Consider the following 19797-nt stretch of genomic DNA (forward strand, 5'->3'; position numbering starts at 1 on the left):
TGGTCTTCACCATATTTTATGAAATTCTTCCCAATCACTTGTCGCAGTGCTTAGTTTGGAAACATTTATGCTCTCATTGTATCTTTTAGCGGAAACAGTCTTTGCAAACTCTCATCATTACAGCCTTGAGTATGTATAAGGATTTCTGCCAATACAGATCACTGCAATGAAGGTCAGAGGTAGATTGGTTCCCTTCATATGATTCATTGTACTGCAGTGTTTACCTGGGATGGCAGTGCAGCTCCTTTCTTTAGGTCAGAATTTTATGAAGATTAAAACCTGCACCAGACAGAATTGAGTAAAGAGTAAAGAGTTATGATTTAGTGCAAGTAAACAAGATGGCAATTACAGTGGAACATTGAAATGAGCAACTCACAGTGCTTGTCTTTTTTTGCATTTGAAGTTGCATCATATTTGGAAAAGCTCTGAGTGTTGGTTTTTGTGTGGAAAAAATACTGCTACGATAATTTAACTTGATTTTCATACAATTATAGTTTTATTTCTGCATAGATTTGCTGTAGTTTAATGGCATGGAGAGAGACAAAAATACCTACATACCTTCAAAAAAACCTGTATGACAGATACCAAAATTAACACAATTTATTTGATACATTCAGATAAAATACTTTTGGATTTGGGTTTTTGTGTGTGTGAAAAATGTAAATGCAGGGCCATTTAGTCTGTATTCAGTTGTTCTTGTGCCATGTGCAAGTCTTTTTCTCCTCATTTTGAGCTTTAATCTGTGGCCCCTGTCTTGCTGTATTTGTAGCAATATAGAAATCCTTGCAGAAAAAAAAAAAGATTATATGGGAAATAAAGAGAAGAGCGCTTTCGACAGAATGTGCTTGCCCTGTGAACCTGCTCTCTGGTGTATTTAGCTGCAGCGTTTTAAGAGAATAGCCTGAACCACCTTTGCACCTGGCTCTGGGTGTTCATTGTGGAGAAGATTACAGTAGAGTGCCCCTTCAGTGCCACCGTGTGCTGTGCTAAATTGCAGGGCTTCCCTGGCTGCTGTACTGCTGAGTAGCCCACACTTTTAAAGATGGAGAAGATAACGCAGCACTGTTGTCGGTGAATGCAGCTGCAACTTGTCCAGGACGGTTTTGATTCAGACCGATAATAAAAAATGACAGCTAGTTGGTTTGACTTTTGTAGTATCAAAGATTTCACTATGTCTGTTCTATCAAATAATGTTCTCTAAAATCCAAAACTTAGAGACTATATTAATTGAGGGGTCTCCATTGAATTGGATAAAACTAACCAAATAGATTTTTCTGGTGGCTCTAACTGTAGTTTGGAGTTTTGCTTTCTAGATGTAACCTTTACACGTACCGGTCTGCCAAAACCCTGCTTGGCACATCCTCATATTTGCTTTTCCCCCCACACTCTGCCACTGACAAACTACACTAGAATGTGGCAGTATATGAATGCTCCACTTCAGTCTCTTCTTCACTTTAAACACTTATAATAATATTATTTAATCATTCCCCTAAAGTTTCTAGAACAAAAACAAGCCCTTGACAAAGCCTAATTAGAGTTATAATGTAGTTAAGGAAAGTGCGTCCAGTTTTCATTGTGAGAAAATTAGCTTAACTTTTTTCTCCGCCTTAGCTACAGGCTCTGCTTTGGCCCTACACCTCTTGGGAAATACCATGCTATTGCTTACTTTAAATTGGCATTTACAATGTGTCCGTAATTAGAGTGCCTTCTAGAATTCTTTTAAATTCTTTGGAAATAAAGAGAAGACAAATGTGGGCCTGCTGTTTAAAACGTGTCTACAGGGATACATGTGGCTGAGGAATTCCCTCTGAACGCTGCAGATCCACTTGGGACAGGGCCAGGGCCGCCTGCGGGTACAATTAGTCAGCACAAGGCCCAAGCCCCCTCCTCAGAGCTGCTTCAGTCCTCGTAGACCCACCCACAAACTCTGCTTAATCCAGCCTGGCAGCCTCACCTCTCCCGTAAATACCAGTGCTCGTCCCTCCTGGGCTCCGCTCATCTGTTTTGCATGTACCTACAGTACAAAGCATGCATTTGCTCAACATTTTACGCTCTGTCAAAGTCATATAAATTGACTTCCTGTTGCATTTAATACACATCAAAACACATTTTTGGATGTAATTTAGAATGAGTCTGTGTGGGGTTAGGCCAATACTGATACAACTGATACTTTAAGAAACCTTTTCAGAAGTAGTTGCCTGCAGCTTCAGTCTTTACACGAGATAGTTGCTCAGATGATTTGAACTAACCCAGTAATGAAGACTGATCAGCCCAAATGAGAGGCGCACATCATTGTTTGGAGTTAGACATGAATGTTAAACAAGAGCTTAATCTTCATCCAAAGCCACCCACTTGTGGGTATATATGTTTATTATACAGTTTCATTTGAGATGTTAAGTAGCTTTTTATTTTTGTTGTATAGCCATTGTCCATATTTGTGCATCACAGAAAGCTACATTAAAGATCCTATATTATGCTATTTTTCCCTTTTCATAGTCTACCCTAAGGGTTGATAATAATAAGGGTTGTGCAACACCCATAACATAATAGTTATAAAATATCACCCGTGTCTTGGATCCCGCTCCTCTACCCGGAAATGCAAATGGTTTAGTGTGAGATTCGCCCCCACCCTCGTGAAGAGCGATCCGCCTCCCCCGCCCACCCCGTGACGTAGCCTAGAGGGGAGATGGTGGGGGTGTAAATAGAGGCAGAGGCGTGCGCCGGTACACAGCGGTACATAAACACTTTATACATCATGGTGGTGCATCATGCTGAGCCTTTTGTCCTGGACCCAGAGTCAGACCTAGATATTGAAGTGCACGCAGCAGAAGTACCACAATGACTTCAGCAGGACTCTGTCGTTTGATAAATAATAAACAAACTGTTAGCTAGTATCTTTCGTATATCATGTTATTAGAGTTTACAGTTTAGCACTTGCTTGGGTTTGGCTCATCTTGTTTAGGTGTACCTGCGGGACATGTCGGACTATGCCCATGGAAACAAAGAACGTTTGCTGCAGAGAAATTCTTAAGGTAATTGTTTTATTGTGTAATTAATTAGAATTGTTACCAGTCACATGGGAAACGTAAAACCAAATGTATATGTATGTGTAGGCCTATATTTATTATGTTACACAGTTGTATCCATTTGTTGGACTGATTCCTAAGTAAATACAACTATGCTATTATGAAGTGAACAATAAAGATTTAATATTTATTTTTGTTTTATGTAATAATTTGTCAGTAGTGATATTATGTAATACATAAAGCACACAATACAGTAATATTGTGATGTACTATGAACTATTAACCTTGAAGTAAAATCTATTCAACATTTTTTAATTACATAATGTAAAATTATATTAATTATAATTATATTTATATTATGACATTCAATCATTTTTCCTACTTCCATGTGTAGGTTGGAAGGAGGATTAATCAACTGAAATGCAGCAAGGAGGAGTTCCTTGCTGCATTTCTGTACATCCTGGCTTTCATGCCTAAACATTTATGCTTTACAAAACATCAATAACATCTACCGTGCAGACTAGAGTGAGTTAATGGAACTTTGATAATAAGCCACTCTATGCACTATTAGTTACATATCAAAATATAATTAAAAAAACAACAACAAAGTAACAATAGTAGGTACAAATAATATTTGTACCTACTACATATATACATATATATATGTATATATACACACACAAAAAGTCAATCAACAAATCGTTTGTCCTTTTCTAGGCGTCTCAGGTTTGTGGCCTGCAGAAGTTTTGTGAGCTGGTGTTGGGGACTTCTTGGTGCCAGGGTCAGGGTGGTAATTCCAGCGTGTGCCGTGCTCAGGATACACTAGGAGTTTCTAGATCCTGATGGGCACTATGTTGGATTTCTGCATCCGGGTTGGGTCCGCCCCCCTCGACTGAACCCACTTGCTTGGGTCTCGGAAAACTTTCATGTGCCCTAAAACAGTAATAAAATATAGTGAGTCTCTGCCAAGTTATCAAAGAATAAAAGCTATAACCACATTTCAAGCACTTGCACAGTAATCATAATAAATTAAAAACGTCACAAAAAAATGTAATAACAAATACCTCCTCATGAAATGGTGACATCACTTGTGGCTAGGCACATTCATTGTAGCTAGTATGGCTTTGGCTAAACTATACGGTCAGTGGGTCAGCCGGTCAGCCATGATGAAATTGTTATTGCCATTTTGTCATGACTTTGCTTTGCGCCAAAGTCTGATGTCTTCCCTCACCACATTGTAGAAATAATGCACATAATTTAAAGTATACATCGTGTCCTCGCTGTGTAACATATTAGGTCATGATACGTCACTCGTCATGTAAATACAAATAATGATACATGTTCAGTAAATGTGCATGAGTTGCACATTTACATGTACCTGTAGCTTTAATACTGTACTTACAGGTCTCGGTACTCCATCGTCTCCTTTTATCATGGAAATAGCATCAGCACTCAGCTTCGTTGTAAGCACAGCTTCAAAGTGGCCGTAATTCTTGAAGCAGTCTTTAGTGAAGTGTCGTGGGCAAACAAAAATGCTTCTGTGGTGCAGTTTGCAAGATGCCAAAAAACTCCAGCCACCTTCCACGTACTGTTTCCTCTTTCGGCAAATTTAACAGTGTAAAGACATAGTTACAGCCGAAAACACATTTTCTCCAAGAAGACATGGTGAGAAAAAATGAACAAGCTGTGTTACCGGGGGGGAGTGTAGGGGGGCGTGTTACAGGTACAGAGTGCTTCCTGAAACGGGAGTGTACCATGGCACTCACCAGTCATCCAGGCCCCCGTTCGTCTGCTCATCCGAGGGGAAGGATAGAGACTGTTCTCTAGCTAAATACTGCAGGAATCAATCAAAACACACTTTGTTCACATGTTTGAGGTTCCAATAGCACTGTAAGGAGGTTAAAAGCTCTGAAAAGTCAATTTTGCATGATATAGCCCCCTTTAGATCATAACCAGTCCATCAAATCGCAACAGCTGGATCTTTCCATACATGGATTCCATTCCTTTATTAAATGCCTGCCCACAGACACATACATAGATAATTATTTCATATACAGTACATCTGCATTAATGCGTTTAAACACACACTAGACTCTGTGCTCCCCTCACTGCCCCAGTGTGCACAGTCCGAACAGGAAATTACCTTCAGAAATGAAAGTATGGCTTTTTGGGAGACCTGTTAAAAGATTTATAGCACCAGCTGAAATGAAGGAGCTCTGGACGGACCACAGACAAGTTGAAACGATAACTCTGAAACTAAGAGAAGAAATCTTCCCATCACTCACAAGATTATTATGAACGGTATAGTCAATGAAGGTCAAGTGAATTTTTTGCGCATTGGGGCTTTGGACGAGCTTTTGGTTCCTGCTTCATGGAACATTAACTGCTGTCAATGGCTTGTGTAAAACCAGTGTAAATGTAGCAACTATTTGTAGACATGTCATCTTGAATACCTTTTAATACATTTTGAGACTTTTCTTTTTACTTTTAAATATTTTTGACAAAGATTGGTGTTAAGATATTGTAGGTTTTGTACAAATGTAAAGTTGCTTAGTTTTGCAATGGATTTGGTAAAGAGACCAGAGAGGAGGCACATTTGCGTTGAAAGGAAAGTGTTTATTAAAATCATGTGCTTGTAAATAGGGCTGTTCTGTGTGAATGTTAAGCAGGTAGGCCGCCGTATTAACTCTTGACTTAAGCAAATCATGTTAGATGTACTGGCCAGGCTTCACTTTGCCTGAGGCACCCATCACCACAACCATCCTTCAATGTATTGAATGAGACGTTTGCTTTCAGCCCGGACATTGGGAAGTCATGTTCTCTTTACATTTTCCTGCTTTTTCTGAACGTCGGGATCCAAAAGGGGATTCAGAGCAGAACTAAGAGTCAGAAGGTGTTTGATCCAGAGAGGACTTTGCACTTTGCAGAGGCAGAAATCCTCATACCATCTCCATGTGCCCGGTCGGCCTTTGTCAAGCTCCTCTCTGTCACAAAACTGATGCAAAATCTCAAATGCTGCAGAGACATCAATGAGAGCTGCCATCACTTTATAGATAGCTCTTCCTATCACCTACTATTGAGACATATCACAGAGAGACACCAGACAACCATGTTGTTTGTGGCCTGCACAAGCCTGCATGTGACAACCTCGATAGCTGATGCACAACTCTACTGTGTCATACTTCCTATTGGCAACAAGACAACTTCCCCTTTAATATTTATACTTTCAGGTGGTGGTTGATATGACAATAAAAATCTCATGGACACAATAAGACATATTGCATTAGCTGCTCATATTTAATCTGTCAATGTTTCTTGCTTTTTGTGCTTGTGCATATTGTGTGTATTTGTAGAACTGCTCAAATCTTTTCGTTTTTGAAGTGCAAAGAAAACATACACACAAGAAACATTGAGTTCCAAATATATTGTTAGCAATATAGTAATTATCGTGACATGCCTATGTTTGTATGGATTTTCCCTGACAAATAAACCAATCAAATTCAAATCACAGTTGGAAACAAGACTTCCAAAAGGCCTGTACCACAGTAACGTCGGGGTCAACCCTAGTTCAACGGCACTACGAAATTATGGTAACATGCGGTAAACTCATAACCTGCTACAGACCAGGTTAAGTTGCCAATACAAAGAGGATTCTTTGACCAATCAGAGACGGGAATCCACCAGCCGAGCGATGGGTGTGAGCGAGAGAGCGAAGCGCTGAGAAAAGAGGAAATGCATAATCACAGCTCGTATTCTTTTATACCCCAATACACATGGATTTATAAAGAAGCATTATATTAAAATAAACTACACTGATCACTGCAGGTGATTCCTAGTTGGAATATTTCCTATTCCTATTTCTTAAATCATACTGTTTTTCATTATACATGCTAAATGTACAGAATTTAACGTAACTGCATTTGGCTGTGCGTCTTTACGCACTGCTTGGCTCAGACTGAGAGCCATCTTTGACGCTGTTTCATATCATTCAGACATTATTCACATGTCAGTCATGACTAGCACATTTGTGCTACAGTAAAATATAAAACAGCATTTTATCCATGAATGCTATTTAATGGAACTTTCTCTGTGGTGTAACTCTCATGGCTGTGATCGGCTGCTAAGTGCCAACTCCACAGGAACACACGCAGCACCTGGGTTTCCTTTGGTTTTTAATGTATGTCTTATTTCCTCATATACAATTATGATTATGATTGACAGTTCTTTATGTTTGAAATCCGCTGCAGTTTCCGTCTCCATTGTTATGATTGGTCACCTGGCGTTCACCCCGCCCCCTGCTCTGTGAACACGTGCGGCTTCATTTGGAACATCTTTGGTTGACAGAGCCTGTTTTGTAGTACAACTTCCAGAAATGCTCATGTGTCGGTTACTCCATCCATGTTAGAGAAACCTATCCAGAATACGTTCCACCAGCTTTGTAGTACAGACCCCTGTTGAAATCCATACCTTTATTTGTTTGCTTTTTGGATTTCAATTGAATATGCTGGTTAATTTGGGCCGAGACAAACATACCCTAGAACAGTAGCAGTTGTCCATGTGCTTTTCATATACACATTCTTTGTTGTCTTTCACAGAAGAGGCTCCAGATGTCTAATGAAGGACTGTCAGAGCAAAAAGTATATAAGGTTTAATCTGCTGTGTAGCAGATTTACAGTATTTCCTTTTTAAGTACTGGTAGTTAAAAGAGAAACTGTTAATGACCACTGTCTGTTCAAACTCCCCAAAACGCATCAGTCCACATACTCTTCCAGGACTGATAAATTTAAATTTAAATTGTTGCGTACACATGCCACATGGTTGAGTGAATGGCACATGTCGTTTGACACACGCCTCTGCTTCGTGAGTTTGAATTTGTCTCTCGACGGTGTGCTGCATGTTGTTCCCCAGTCTTGGTTCCGTTTTCCGCTGCACTGTCCCGTAAAATAAAGCCTACTGGCCGAAGAATCCTCAAAAAAATATAATAATACAAAGAAAATTGTTGTAATGATTTTAAATGGAAGAAATATTGATCATGTCGTTGTTAGCTCTTTCAAACACTTGGGCGCCAAAATAGCCCTGACTTTTCATAGTTTGTGATGTTTGAAGGCAAATGCTAACACCCGTATAGAAAATGGATCAGAGCCAATGGAACAGTACCAGCCTTTAGAATGCAGATGTTGAGTTTACAAACACCTAAAGGGTCTTTAGAATCCCATAGAAAATATGTTTTATGATTTGCTGTATTGTTTAAATTTAGCCCAACAGTGTGTTCACAGACAGAGTGTTGTTGTCTCATACAAAGTAACCAGTGGATCTCATTCATTTGGCAAAGCCATCACACATCTCACTTGAATCCTCCTAAATCTCTTCATGCATCTATAGGAGCCCCAAAGCCTTGCGCACACAGAGTTGATCTGAGCAGCGCCTCGCACTGAGCCTCGGCCCGAACCGCAGGATGCTGAATAACAAGCCTAATAAATACATAGATCTTTCACAATGTTTTTTTGCATTGAATTAGTTTTTTTTTTTTTTTTTCATGTAAACAAACAAAGTATCCTGAACTTCATATCCCTTGAGAAGAAGATCAATTTCTACCTATTTTACTTGATCTGCAATGTTTCAGAGATCTGGTATCTTTGGTAGTTTATATTTTTTTTGCTGTGTTGCTGTGTGTGTTTCCTGCTTAAAAGTTGATAGAATAACCCTGATTGATCTATAGTTTTGTAACTTTTCGTAGCTTTGGATTATTAGGCAGATAAATTGTTGCTAGTGGGTCAAGTTGTTAATTACTTTATTTAATGTTTATGCAAAAATGTGGGTTCTTCAGTACCTGACAAATTTCCGTAATCAACTGTGGCATGGACATGTTTGAACTATCTCCTTACTTTTGCTATTTTTAGTTTACTCTTCCCTGAGTCAGATGAAAAGAGGAAACTGTCACTCTTGCACTCTTGACAGTTCACACACAGCATCTTACTCCCTCTTTTTTTTGTGCTTTAAGTGCATATGACGGATGTTTTTACAAATGTCTAATTTCAACTTTATTTGGTGTATTTATACCTGTTGTAAATATAATTGGTTGTTTTACACCAATCAAGTAGCTGTTTGTGGAGAAAAGTTGCAAAATCTGTTGGAAAATTACTGGTACAGGAAGTGACAGGGTTAGGGACACTCGATCCATCCAATGTTTATGCATATTATTCAACAAAATAAAGGTGCTCTCATATATATTTACATTTTTATTTGTCAAATAAAAACAATTGTGACATTAGATGAGTTTTGGCTCAGCGGTTGCTGGGTAATTTTGTAGTGTGATGTTATCAATTACAAACAACAAGTAACATTTTAAACCATGTCCTATTCTGGGATAAAATATGTATAATTTTTTAGCAATATCCATCCATCCATTTTCTACCGCTTGTTCCCTTTCGGGGTCGCGGGTGACTGGAGCCTATCCAAGTGACTTCGGGCCTTAGGCGGGGTAGATTTTTTAGCAATACTGCATTTTAGTTCAATTCGTATTCCAACCAGTCAGTGGCACTTTAAGACCCGTCCCAAATAAGGGGAACATGGCTTTTTAAGAGGCAGAACACAGTCAAGGCCTAACAACAGTAAATATATTAAGTTATAAGTATAATAAGTTCAGCCTCATCTACTCCAAAGATCTCCAAAGACTTTTCCAATATGCTGTAGTATACAGTCATGGAAAGTGTCTAAGCTTAATTGATAGAGCCTTGTAGGTAATTGAATACTTGATACAGGCCAAAGTCTGATTCAGAATTAATTTAGTGTTTCCTCTTCTTCTCCCTAGAAAAAAATGTCTCTGTGAAGTCACAAAACCAACATAATGGCTAACGTGCTTTACATATAGCTCAATAGACACACACGCACGCACGCACACACACACACACACACACACACACACACACACACACACACACACATGCTGTAGTCCTTGTTTGCAACACCATATGAAGTAATTGACATGACACATATCTTTTGGAGTTATATGCTGAAAGATATGTGTGCTTGTTTATTAAGGTGGACATATTGCAGAAAATGACATGGCGAAATGAACTGTGCACAGTGCTGAGTGTCCAATACATTTTAGTTGAACAGACAAGTGTTTGTTTTACCAGTGCTATGTTTAATGCATCAGCAGCCGGTGAGCATACCGCACAGCCGCAGTGTGTTGGACCTCTGTGTGTGGAGTCTAAGGATGTGACTGACATCACAATCATCTGCACAGGCGGCACCAAATGTCAGACAAATGTGCCAACCAAGAAGCGCCTCTGAATTTTTGTATTGAATATTTCAGGAAGCAGGTGAGGAGCAAAACTCCAGGGAACCATGGTATTGAGGGATGTTGTCACAGATCACAAACATCTCCTGCTACAACCTGTTGTCACTGTTAGTGTTACCGCTCTCATACAAGGAGGAAGTTTATACTGACGTGTTCCATTTAAAAAATTCATGCTGTCTATCAAATGTTTACAACACAGATACTTTCGGTGCGCTCGGTAGAAAATGTATCTGACAAAAAATGTTTTCAGTTGTTTAGAGTAATTCTTCATTGTCACTGTCTGTTATGAACCATGTGCAATGTAATTCAAATCAAACCAGACTGTTCTTAAATGAAGTAGGCAATATATTTTAAAATAATAATATAATAATAATAATATATACATTTAAAATAATCAGATTCTCAATCTATCTTAACCCGATGAAGCCGAAAATATTTGCATAACGCGATTTTATGACATATTTATTCGGTCTAGTATACAATAATGACCAGTGTTGCCCTCTTGTCATGTCCTTTTTTTCTTTTTCATGTTTTGTATTTTTTATTAAAATGCATAAAAACACAAAATAAACTGACAGAAAAACAAACAAACCATCAATTAAACATTCAAAAACTAAATTATGGCATATTTTATTAAAATATGTTCAAAGTCTGTCAAATTTGTGCATTTCCTCAATTAAGTCTGAATGTTATTTCTTCCATTTGTTAGAAGTCCGTTACTATGCCAGTCAAGTCCTTGATTGTTGGTGATGTTTGTGTCAACTATTTTTTTGTGATGGCCTTTTTTCCTGTCGCCAAAAGGATATTCCAAAGCTATCCTTTCATTGTGTCCATGGCAGGAGTTTTGAGGCCCAAGTACATAGTTCAAAAGTTCAGAGGAATATTTTTGAGCAACAGGACAGTCCCAAAACATGTAATAGTAGTTTTTTGCTTCCTAGCTGCCAAAGTTTCTCCAACAGTTAGCATTTCCTTGTGAATAATGCACACTTAAACATGGTGACACATTTTCCAGCAAAATACCCTCCAGACATGTGATTTTTGTGGTCCACTGAGATGTACACACACGTTCCCATTCTTCATCTGTCAAAACAAGATTACCTCCTCTTTCCCATTTGTTCTTAATTTATTTAGTAGATTAGTAATGCATTGATATACTTTTAATATTATTCTCCTTGAAAGTTCTGATTTATAAGCCTTGACTAAAAAAAAACTCTGTCAAAGAGATAAAATAGTCTCTAGTTTGTTAAATTTCTTGGTTATAATAACTCCTTATTTGGAAGTCCCTGTTCTCAAGCCAAATGATTCTCTAAACATGTCAAAGCTTTTCATATGATTATCTTCTGTCTGGTGAAAACCTTTTATACCTTTTGTAATCCAGACCTTGAATCTCAGGTCAGTTCTATTTGGTACAAAACCTTGGCCATAAGCCAACCAGTTTAAGATTGTAACGTCTTGGCTCAACTCTCAATATATTTCCATTGAGCTTCATATTCTGGATCACACCAGTACCGCTCTGAATTGAGCTGAAATAGTAGAGTTTTAATTCTGATTCAAGGTTTCTTGACTTGCCATACAAACCTTGAGATTGTTTTATTCCACTCAGCAAACAGCCGGTTAGGGATGAAAATTGGGAGGGTCTGGAATAGATAGAGAAACACTTTTTTTAAATTACTTTTCTTCTTTTATAGTGGAGGAAAGAGTATTCCTCTAAGATTGTGGAGGACTACACCTTAATATTTAAGGGACTTTGTTTGCTATTTAAATGGGTAAATCTTTCTAAAGGACAGAGGGGGTCACCAGTAAGAGAGAATTTCAGTTTCAATTTGTATCCAGACATTGGACTAATATCATGAAGGAATCGCATTAGGTATGGAAATTTACAAAAGGTGGGACCAAGCACAACCCTGCCTTACCCCTCTCTCCAAAGTCAGTCCGTCAAGTGACTGTTAATTTTAATTCTTGATGTCAGGCTATTGTAAAGAGCCTCAATATTTTTTTTAATTATGAAATCATCTATTCGAAATTTGGTTGACACAAATAAATAAGGCCAGCTAATAGAATCAAAAGCTTTTTCTTATTACAGCGTTGTTGTTTTTTTTGTTTAGTTTATTTTGTATATGGTTGAGTGTTTCTCGTTTGTTAATAAATTCTGTTTGTTAATAAATTCTGTTTGTTAATAAATTCTGTTTGATTATTATGAACTACATTTGGGAGCATTTGTTCCATTCTTTTGGACATAATTGAGGTGTATATTATGATTGTCCACATTCAGAATTGAGATTGGTCTGATAAAGACGGATTATTCCCTCAGGTATGACCGCACCAGACAGACACGTCCGAACTAGCCATCATCTGCACTCTTGTCATGTGCATTGAGGAATAATACTAGTTTACCAAATGTGTCAAACTATCTGATTATAAAGACTTCAATTTAAGGAGTTCTTCTGAGCTTGTCTTTTTTATTACACTAATATATAGCTCTATTCAGAAATATGGTGCTAAGCATAACAGGATGCTCTTAAATGCCAGGAGACTTGCTAGAGAACAGCTCATTGTGAAATGCAAATATCATTTTTAAAAATCAGCGTCTTCATTACATGTGTGGATTCTAAAAGCAAACCGTTAGAAGTATACATGAATCCCCAGACGCATTTCCTGTTTACTAACTTAAATTTGGTGAGCAACAACATAGTGAACGCTTTTGAATGTGAACATTTGTCACTTCAAAGAAGCTTTCTTGATGGTTTCCCTCATTATAGTTTTGGAACCTGTTTAATTCAATTTAGACAGAAGGCAGATGAAATTCTTTTTATTTTATGTGCTGGCTCATGTGGAGAGTGTTTGAGCCGTCGAGTCAGTGAGACCCCCGGGAGATATGCTGCTGATCTTTGGTTATAGGATGAATATGAAACATATTGCCTTACCGCCGGAGAAAAGCTCTCATTCCAGTCTGGACAGCCCCTCCTTCAGCCTGCGCCCACAATGTCTCAATAACCTTCAAAGTATCGAGATGCAGCGTGCGTCTGCTTTGTGTGACAAACACTCAGAGATGTTGTTCTCAGATTCACCGTCTGTTCCTTTTTTACTTCACCAGATTAATTTGAAAATGAGATATTCAGCCTTTTAAAACACTGCTTCATTCCATTGCAAAACGAAGCTGAATGTTGTGTGTCCGCAGATTATCATTGGACACATTTTAGACCTTTGAAAAAATGGTAAAGCATTATTATTCATCAGATAAAACTTTATGTAAAAAAAAACAACCTAAAATAGTAGATTTCACAGTTTTTTTTCAAACAGACATTATACAGTTTTTCAGGACCTTAGTGTCAGTTATACAACTTTGAGTCTGTCTACAAATACTAATCTGACTTGTCATGGTCTGCAGACTCAGATTGGGCAGTGTAGTAAAAATATTCAGAAATTTCATGTTACACACAGATTTCTGTGAACCGTTGACCCATATATATAAGATAAGATAAGATAAGATATTCCTTTATTGTCCCACATGGGGAAATTTCATTGGTGCAACGCAGGTAGATACAGAGGTAGATACAGAAGAACAGAACAGATCACTTATAGGAAGTCTGAAAAACACTTTCAGTAGAAGATCTCCTATAAATAAATAAAAACTCCCATAGACAAATGAATAAATAAATACATAAATACCATTGCATGTGATCACGACAGTAATTGCACATGAATATGTGTCACGACAGCACATAGATTGCACATGAATTTCATAGTAATTGCACATGAATTGCACATGAATTCCAACAGCAATTGCACATATGACAGAATTGCACATCAGTATAAGGTTAGGTCAGTATTGCGAGTGTTCAGTACTAACAGTTTTTGTTATAAAGTCTGACAGCAGCAGGAAGGAAAGACCTACGGAACCTTTCCTTCACACATCGAGGGTGGATCAGTCTCTCACTGAAGCTGCTCTCCAGAGCGGAGAGAGTGTCCTGCAGGGGGTGAGACTCATGGTCCAGCATAGATGTGAATCTAGCCAGGACCCTCCTGTCCCCCACCTCCTGCACCGAGTCCAGAGCACAGCCCAGGACGGAGCTGGACTTCTTGATTGATAAACATTATTGCTAAACTGGCAAAAGATAAACCATATTTTATGGCAGTTTATGTGCAAGAAAATTCCTCTTGGGGCAATAAAGTTATTTATACATTCATTTTGGAAAAACAAAATTGAGTCAGATTAGTGTCTCAAATGTGTATTCAACCCATTAAAGGAATTATGGAGGATTTTTTGGCGCCAAATCTGAGTCTCATTTCCTCATGGCGTGGACAGCCGAGTAGTTCATTCACATGTCAATCATAGGATGCACCTAGTGCACACCTGTAGCCTCGTTGGCTTGTCCCCAGGAGAGAAGCACGTTTCCTTGGCTGCGCATGTGTGGTTGATATGCCGGTGTGTGTCTAAGCGCATGGATCTATTATAATATAGTGTACAGTACAAAATTAAGACAGAGAAAGACAGTTCGAGCTCAGAAGAGACGGAAATCTACGGAGACGAGAGATGCGATGCGATCCGTCGCGCTAATAAACAAACGCATGTGTAGCAACGAGGCTGTTGTGTGCTTCCGCACGGTGGGGAGTGCGCATGCGCACATCCGCTTGAGTTCTCAAATCGGCAAAAAATCCTCCATTATTCCTTTAAGCAAAATCAGTGATCTTCCACAAACTGGGAAAAGTTCCTATCATTGAGAAATATTTTCAATAGGTCCAAATAGTTTTTTTAGGTAAGCATGTTATGCAGCCAGTCACAGAATGTAATGTGTGGAGTTGGCGGTTCATGTGATTCTGGTGGAGTATTGTAATACAGGCTTAGTTTGGTGCATCTTTTAATGTGTAATCCTCCGTCACCTCTTTTCACTGTTGTGAACTTGTGATAATCACATCTCAAGTTCAGGAGCGTGCCAGACCAAACACTGCTACAGAACGCAGCCTGTTACTGCACATGTCACAGTAAACACTTGCATGCATTGTCTCAGCTGTTCATTTACTATGCAATTATTACATTTAATATTGACAATTATTCACATGAAAAACATAAATTACAATACCAGCATGTAACTGTTGTAAGTTATTACATTTGTAAAATATATTTTCCTGCTAACAAGAGAATCCTGTGCGTTCATGTTTGTTGTGCAGATTAGATTAAGGACATTTGGTAGAACAAACTGATATTGCTATAAATGTTTTTGTTTTGTCTCATGGAAAACATACCCATTGTTAATTTTATTTTATTTGTATTTAATAGTCAGCTCTTAACTGGTCAGCTCTTATTTTTGTTATTTGACTTTGTATTCCACTAGTCCAAACTAATAATCTAAACTCTTCTGCCGGTTACATTATTAAGCTTCTTGCTTGTATTTATACAATTATAGAATTCTAAATTCTTGCCTGTTTCCAACACTGTTAGACCTTTTGTGTGAATGACCAAATGTCTTCTTTTAACTTTTAAATAAACCAGCGTTTCCTCTTTAAATAACTCTAATGACCAGCTCTTGGTTTAAATGTTTGTCATATCTCATTTCAAACATGAAATTCTGACTGTTGCTGTTTGTGTCACAATAACTGAAAATTGCTTCTGTTGCGTTTCCCACAGAGGCGCCTCCTTCTGTGATGTCCAAGAACGGATACTTTTTTCAAGAAATGGGTGAGTCGACTCTAAATGTTCTGCCTTTATTTTGGGCTGAAAACAAAGGTTTCTCTAATGAGGATAGTGTGTGTGAGGAAACACCAGTACATGTTTGACTTCATGATGAGAGGGAATGGTGTTTTTTGTAGATGCTGTCAGTAATTTGCTGGTTGTCTACATTGTGTATTATATTGAATGTGGGCAGGAAAAACTCACATAAGTCAAAGCTTTGGAAATAAATATTGAACTCTGCACCAACTGTTAAGTTAAGCCCAGTTTCATTACCTTCATCCCAAGGATAGAAGCCCAATTAGTATGTGGCGCAGTAAGCATTTGCCACTGAAAAAAAAAGCTCCCTGTCCTCCCCAGCCAATTAATCCCCACCACACCAGTTCACTCGGCACATTCACTGCTTAAAGCAGCTTTATTTGGCAACATTTTATTAACACATAAATGTATTTACAGCACTGTTGGATACTGGCATTATTAGACACTGCATAACAACAGAAGGACAAGTGATGTCAAAACCCTCCTGTCCACTTTTCCACCATGTTGTTGATACCGAAGGAGTTTATTGAATGTGAGCCCCTATCAGATTATAGAAAAATGAAATGTCCATATGACTCTTATGATTCATAAAACAAAAGCCGATTCAGACTTCTCAAAAACAGGAGACAGATCTGTGTTTGGCTGAAGCACTCGTGATTCTGCTGCAAACATAGATGGGCGCTGAATATGGCCCTGTTTGCTTCAGGTGTTGGTTTTAATTAAAATAAGCCCATTGCAATTATACAACAAAGCATACTGTAACAACATGAGAAACATGTTTTGACTGAGAAGTACGTTGAGACTGGGTTTGTCCTTTTTAAAGTTCAGTAAAGCAAGTAACATTTGAAATGAAGGGGAAACTGTCTTAAATGTCCAGAAAGGATTTTTAGTTAGTGTTGTGGTTGTATTTAAATGCAGCAATTAGTTACTTTTAGAGGATTAACTCCGTGTGGCCAACACTGGTCGTGAGCCACACGTGGTGTGACTAAAGTAATCTTTTTATTGTGTACCACACATTGCAATTATCACCTGTGATCTTCCCATCTTCAGAATGTACCAGCACATTACATCCGCCTTGAGAAAGGTCTCCAACCGGAAAATGTTTTATGTTTACCAATTACAGAAGCATGAAGGCTTGGTGTGGCCTTTTTAATGGACAGGGTTTTATCTTTGAAATAATTCTGCTGATAATTCTGTTTTTTTGTAAAATTAAAGCCCAGTTCTAAAAATATTTATACAGAAGCAGCACACAAATTATGTGGATTCATTTACGAAATTTTTTGCCTCACATGAAATAAGGTACTTCAACCGGTCAAACTCCTCTATGTAAAAGGCAAAGGTTATGTGTTTGCTAATTATAATACACTCCTACAGTCTCTGAAAACGCCTACCTTGCCATTAGTCAACACAATAAGTACAGTATTAGCTCTATTTTTCCAGAAGATAAATAATGATCCCAACACCACACATAGTAACTGAGTAAAATTAAATGAAAAGCGGAATAGAGCTCTTTTGGCTCAGTTCAGTCTGTAGCTTCATACAACATATGTGACATCTGAGGCTGCAGCTGAAAATCACAAACGTTTGAAGGAAACACATCAGTAATTTAGTATTTTGAAATCAAACATCCTCTGCTCATCATCACTTGTTTCAGATCGCCTCTAACTTGGTCACATGTACAGCGCATCTCAAATTAATAGCAATAGACACGTTCTCAATAAAACATTCTTGCAGAACGTAGTCATAAACTGCAAAATTATTCCCATTTAGAAGCAAGTTGTTGCGATTAGTTCCCCGCTGCAGTCTTTGTCCCAAGGTGAGTTGAAAGTCAGTGCACAGCCGGTGAGACGAGGCAGAGACGCGGCACAGGTGACAACAATGGAAGGTTCAACTAATGTCAAGTACTCAGGGATGATCCCAATGCAAGGCTGAACTGAAAGGAAACCAAATTGAGGCTTGTTCTGGGATAAGGTCAGCAGATAAAGAGTGTGAGTGTGAGAGATTGCCTGTGATCACAGGACGACATTTGGAAGATATGGCTTTGTGAGAGTTGGGTTTAAAGCACTGTTAGAACAGAAAACTGGCTCAGTCCTACAAAAGACTCATTGCTGATTCTTTTTCAACAAAAATCATATTATGTTGATTGAGTACTTCATACAAAACAGCAATCCATCTGCCCTGCACTGCACTATTTTCACTATTAGTCCCAATCCCTTTAGATTAAACACAAAGCAGCACTAACTCCCATTTAAAGGCATTTCTGAAATGCAAACCAAATAATAAAGTTTGTTTAAATTCTGTCAATAGGCTTACCTATTTTCACCTTACTTAAGCCTCTTTGCTCCATTTGGTACATATGCTGCTCTTTCAATTTTAATTAAATCCTGAACTGCAAAAGAACTGCCAATCTAAACTGTAAATTTATCAAAACTTTGATGGCGAACTCCAATATTATAATAGATCCATTACTCCGACGCAAAAACTCTCCTCTCTCTCTCCCCTCTCAGACCTTGCACACAGCGCTCTAGGCTCCGCCCCTTAAAGGGCCAGCATGACAGTCTCTCATGGAGCCTTTTTAACATATGATTTATATGGAGAGTTATTATAGACAATATATCAATAATCGCGGTATCGCGGCAGTATCGCCATATCGCAATATTATTGTATCATGAGCCCTGTATCGTGTATTGTATCGTAAGGTACCCAGCGATTACCAGCCCTAGCGTGGACAGCCGAGTAGTTCTCCCACATGTCAATCATTCCCAGCGGGAATCTGCATACATACTGGCTCGTTCTGGCTCGTTCTCAGGATATCAGCACATTTCCCTGATTGCGCGTGGTTGATATGCCGGTGTGTGTTTAGCGAGTTCCTTCAGTGTACAGTACAAAATGACAACAGAGAAAGACTGAGTTTGAGCTCAGAAGAGACGGAAATCTGAGGAGATCAGTCACGCTAATAAACAAACGCACGTGTAGCAGCGGGGCTGTTCCATGCTTCCGCACGAGATTTGAAGCTAGGCGGCCTCTTGGAGACAATAGGAGGGTGGGGGGTGAGTGTGCGCATGCGCATTAAAAAAAAAAGGGACTACCAGTTACTTGACTTCTTAAATCGGCAAAAAATCCTCTTTTATTCCTTTAAGGCTTAAATTCACCTAACTTAAGCCTCTTTAGTCCATTTGTTATGGTGCTGGCTCTTTTTATTGTAATTAAAATACATATTAAAAGAGTTTACTTTGTCCGATATACATGTGTTATACATATGTGATAAAATGTGAATATATGAGTATATTTCTGTGATGTATTTTATCTGCATAATAGTGATATTTTATCTGCATCATTAGTCTAAGAGAAGAACGGGCATTTGACAAACTGCATTTGTGAAGGGGTCGTAAAGATGGGCCAAAGGATGTTTACCCTAGGGGGGGGGGTGATAACCCAGAGGAGTCTGGGTAATGTTTACCCAAGGCTTGATGTAACCCAGGTGATTTTCTGCTCCTGGACCGTTTCTGCCTCCGTTTTGCTTGCCTGGTCCCTTTGCTTCATTTTTGCCTGCCTGGTCCGTCTCTGCCGAACTATCGCGAGACTTCGCTCACGTATCGCGAGATTTGCGGCGCTAAGCTCTTTAAAACATGGCCGCGCGCGGTTGTTCGGGAGGAGTGTGGGTCTCGAGGTTGTTAAGCGGCTGCAGATGCCTCTGCCTGTGATCTTGTGTTTTGTTTGACTGATATACTTAAAGTGGACCTGGCCAGGTTCCAGAACTG

At 38.7% G+C, this 19797-nt stretch overlaps 1 protein-coding gene across 3 annotated transcripts in view; it reads left to right on the forward strand.

The window, feature by feature from the left end:
- slc4a11 (solute carrier family 4 member 11) overlaps positions 1–19797 on the forward strand; it is a 109610-nt gene that overhangs the window by 13629 nt on the left and 76184 nt on the right. For all 3 annotated transcript variants that reach the window (XM_072457173.1, XM_072457174.1, XM_072457175.1), the window contains exon 2: positions 15956–16006. In XM_072457173.1, coding sequence (XP_072313274.1) covers positions 15956–16006 — 51 coding nt within the window. The remainder of the gene's footprint in view (positions 1–15955; positions 16007–19797) is intronic.

Source organism: Eucyclogobius newberryi, unplaced genomic scaffold, assembly GCF_026437365.1.
Source record: "Eucyclogobius newberryi isolate DKJ021-1_F unplaced genomic scaffold, fEucNew1.0.hap1 SCAF_21, whole genome shotgun sequence".
In the NCBI taxonomy this organism is placed as follows: domain Eukaryota; kingdom Metazoa; phylum Chordata; class Actinopteri; order Gobiiformes; family Gobiidae; genus Eucyclogobius; species Eucyclogobius newberryi.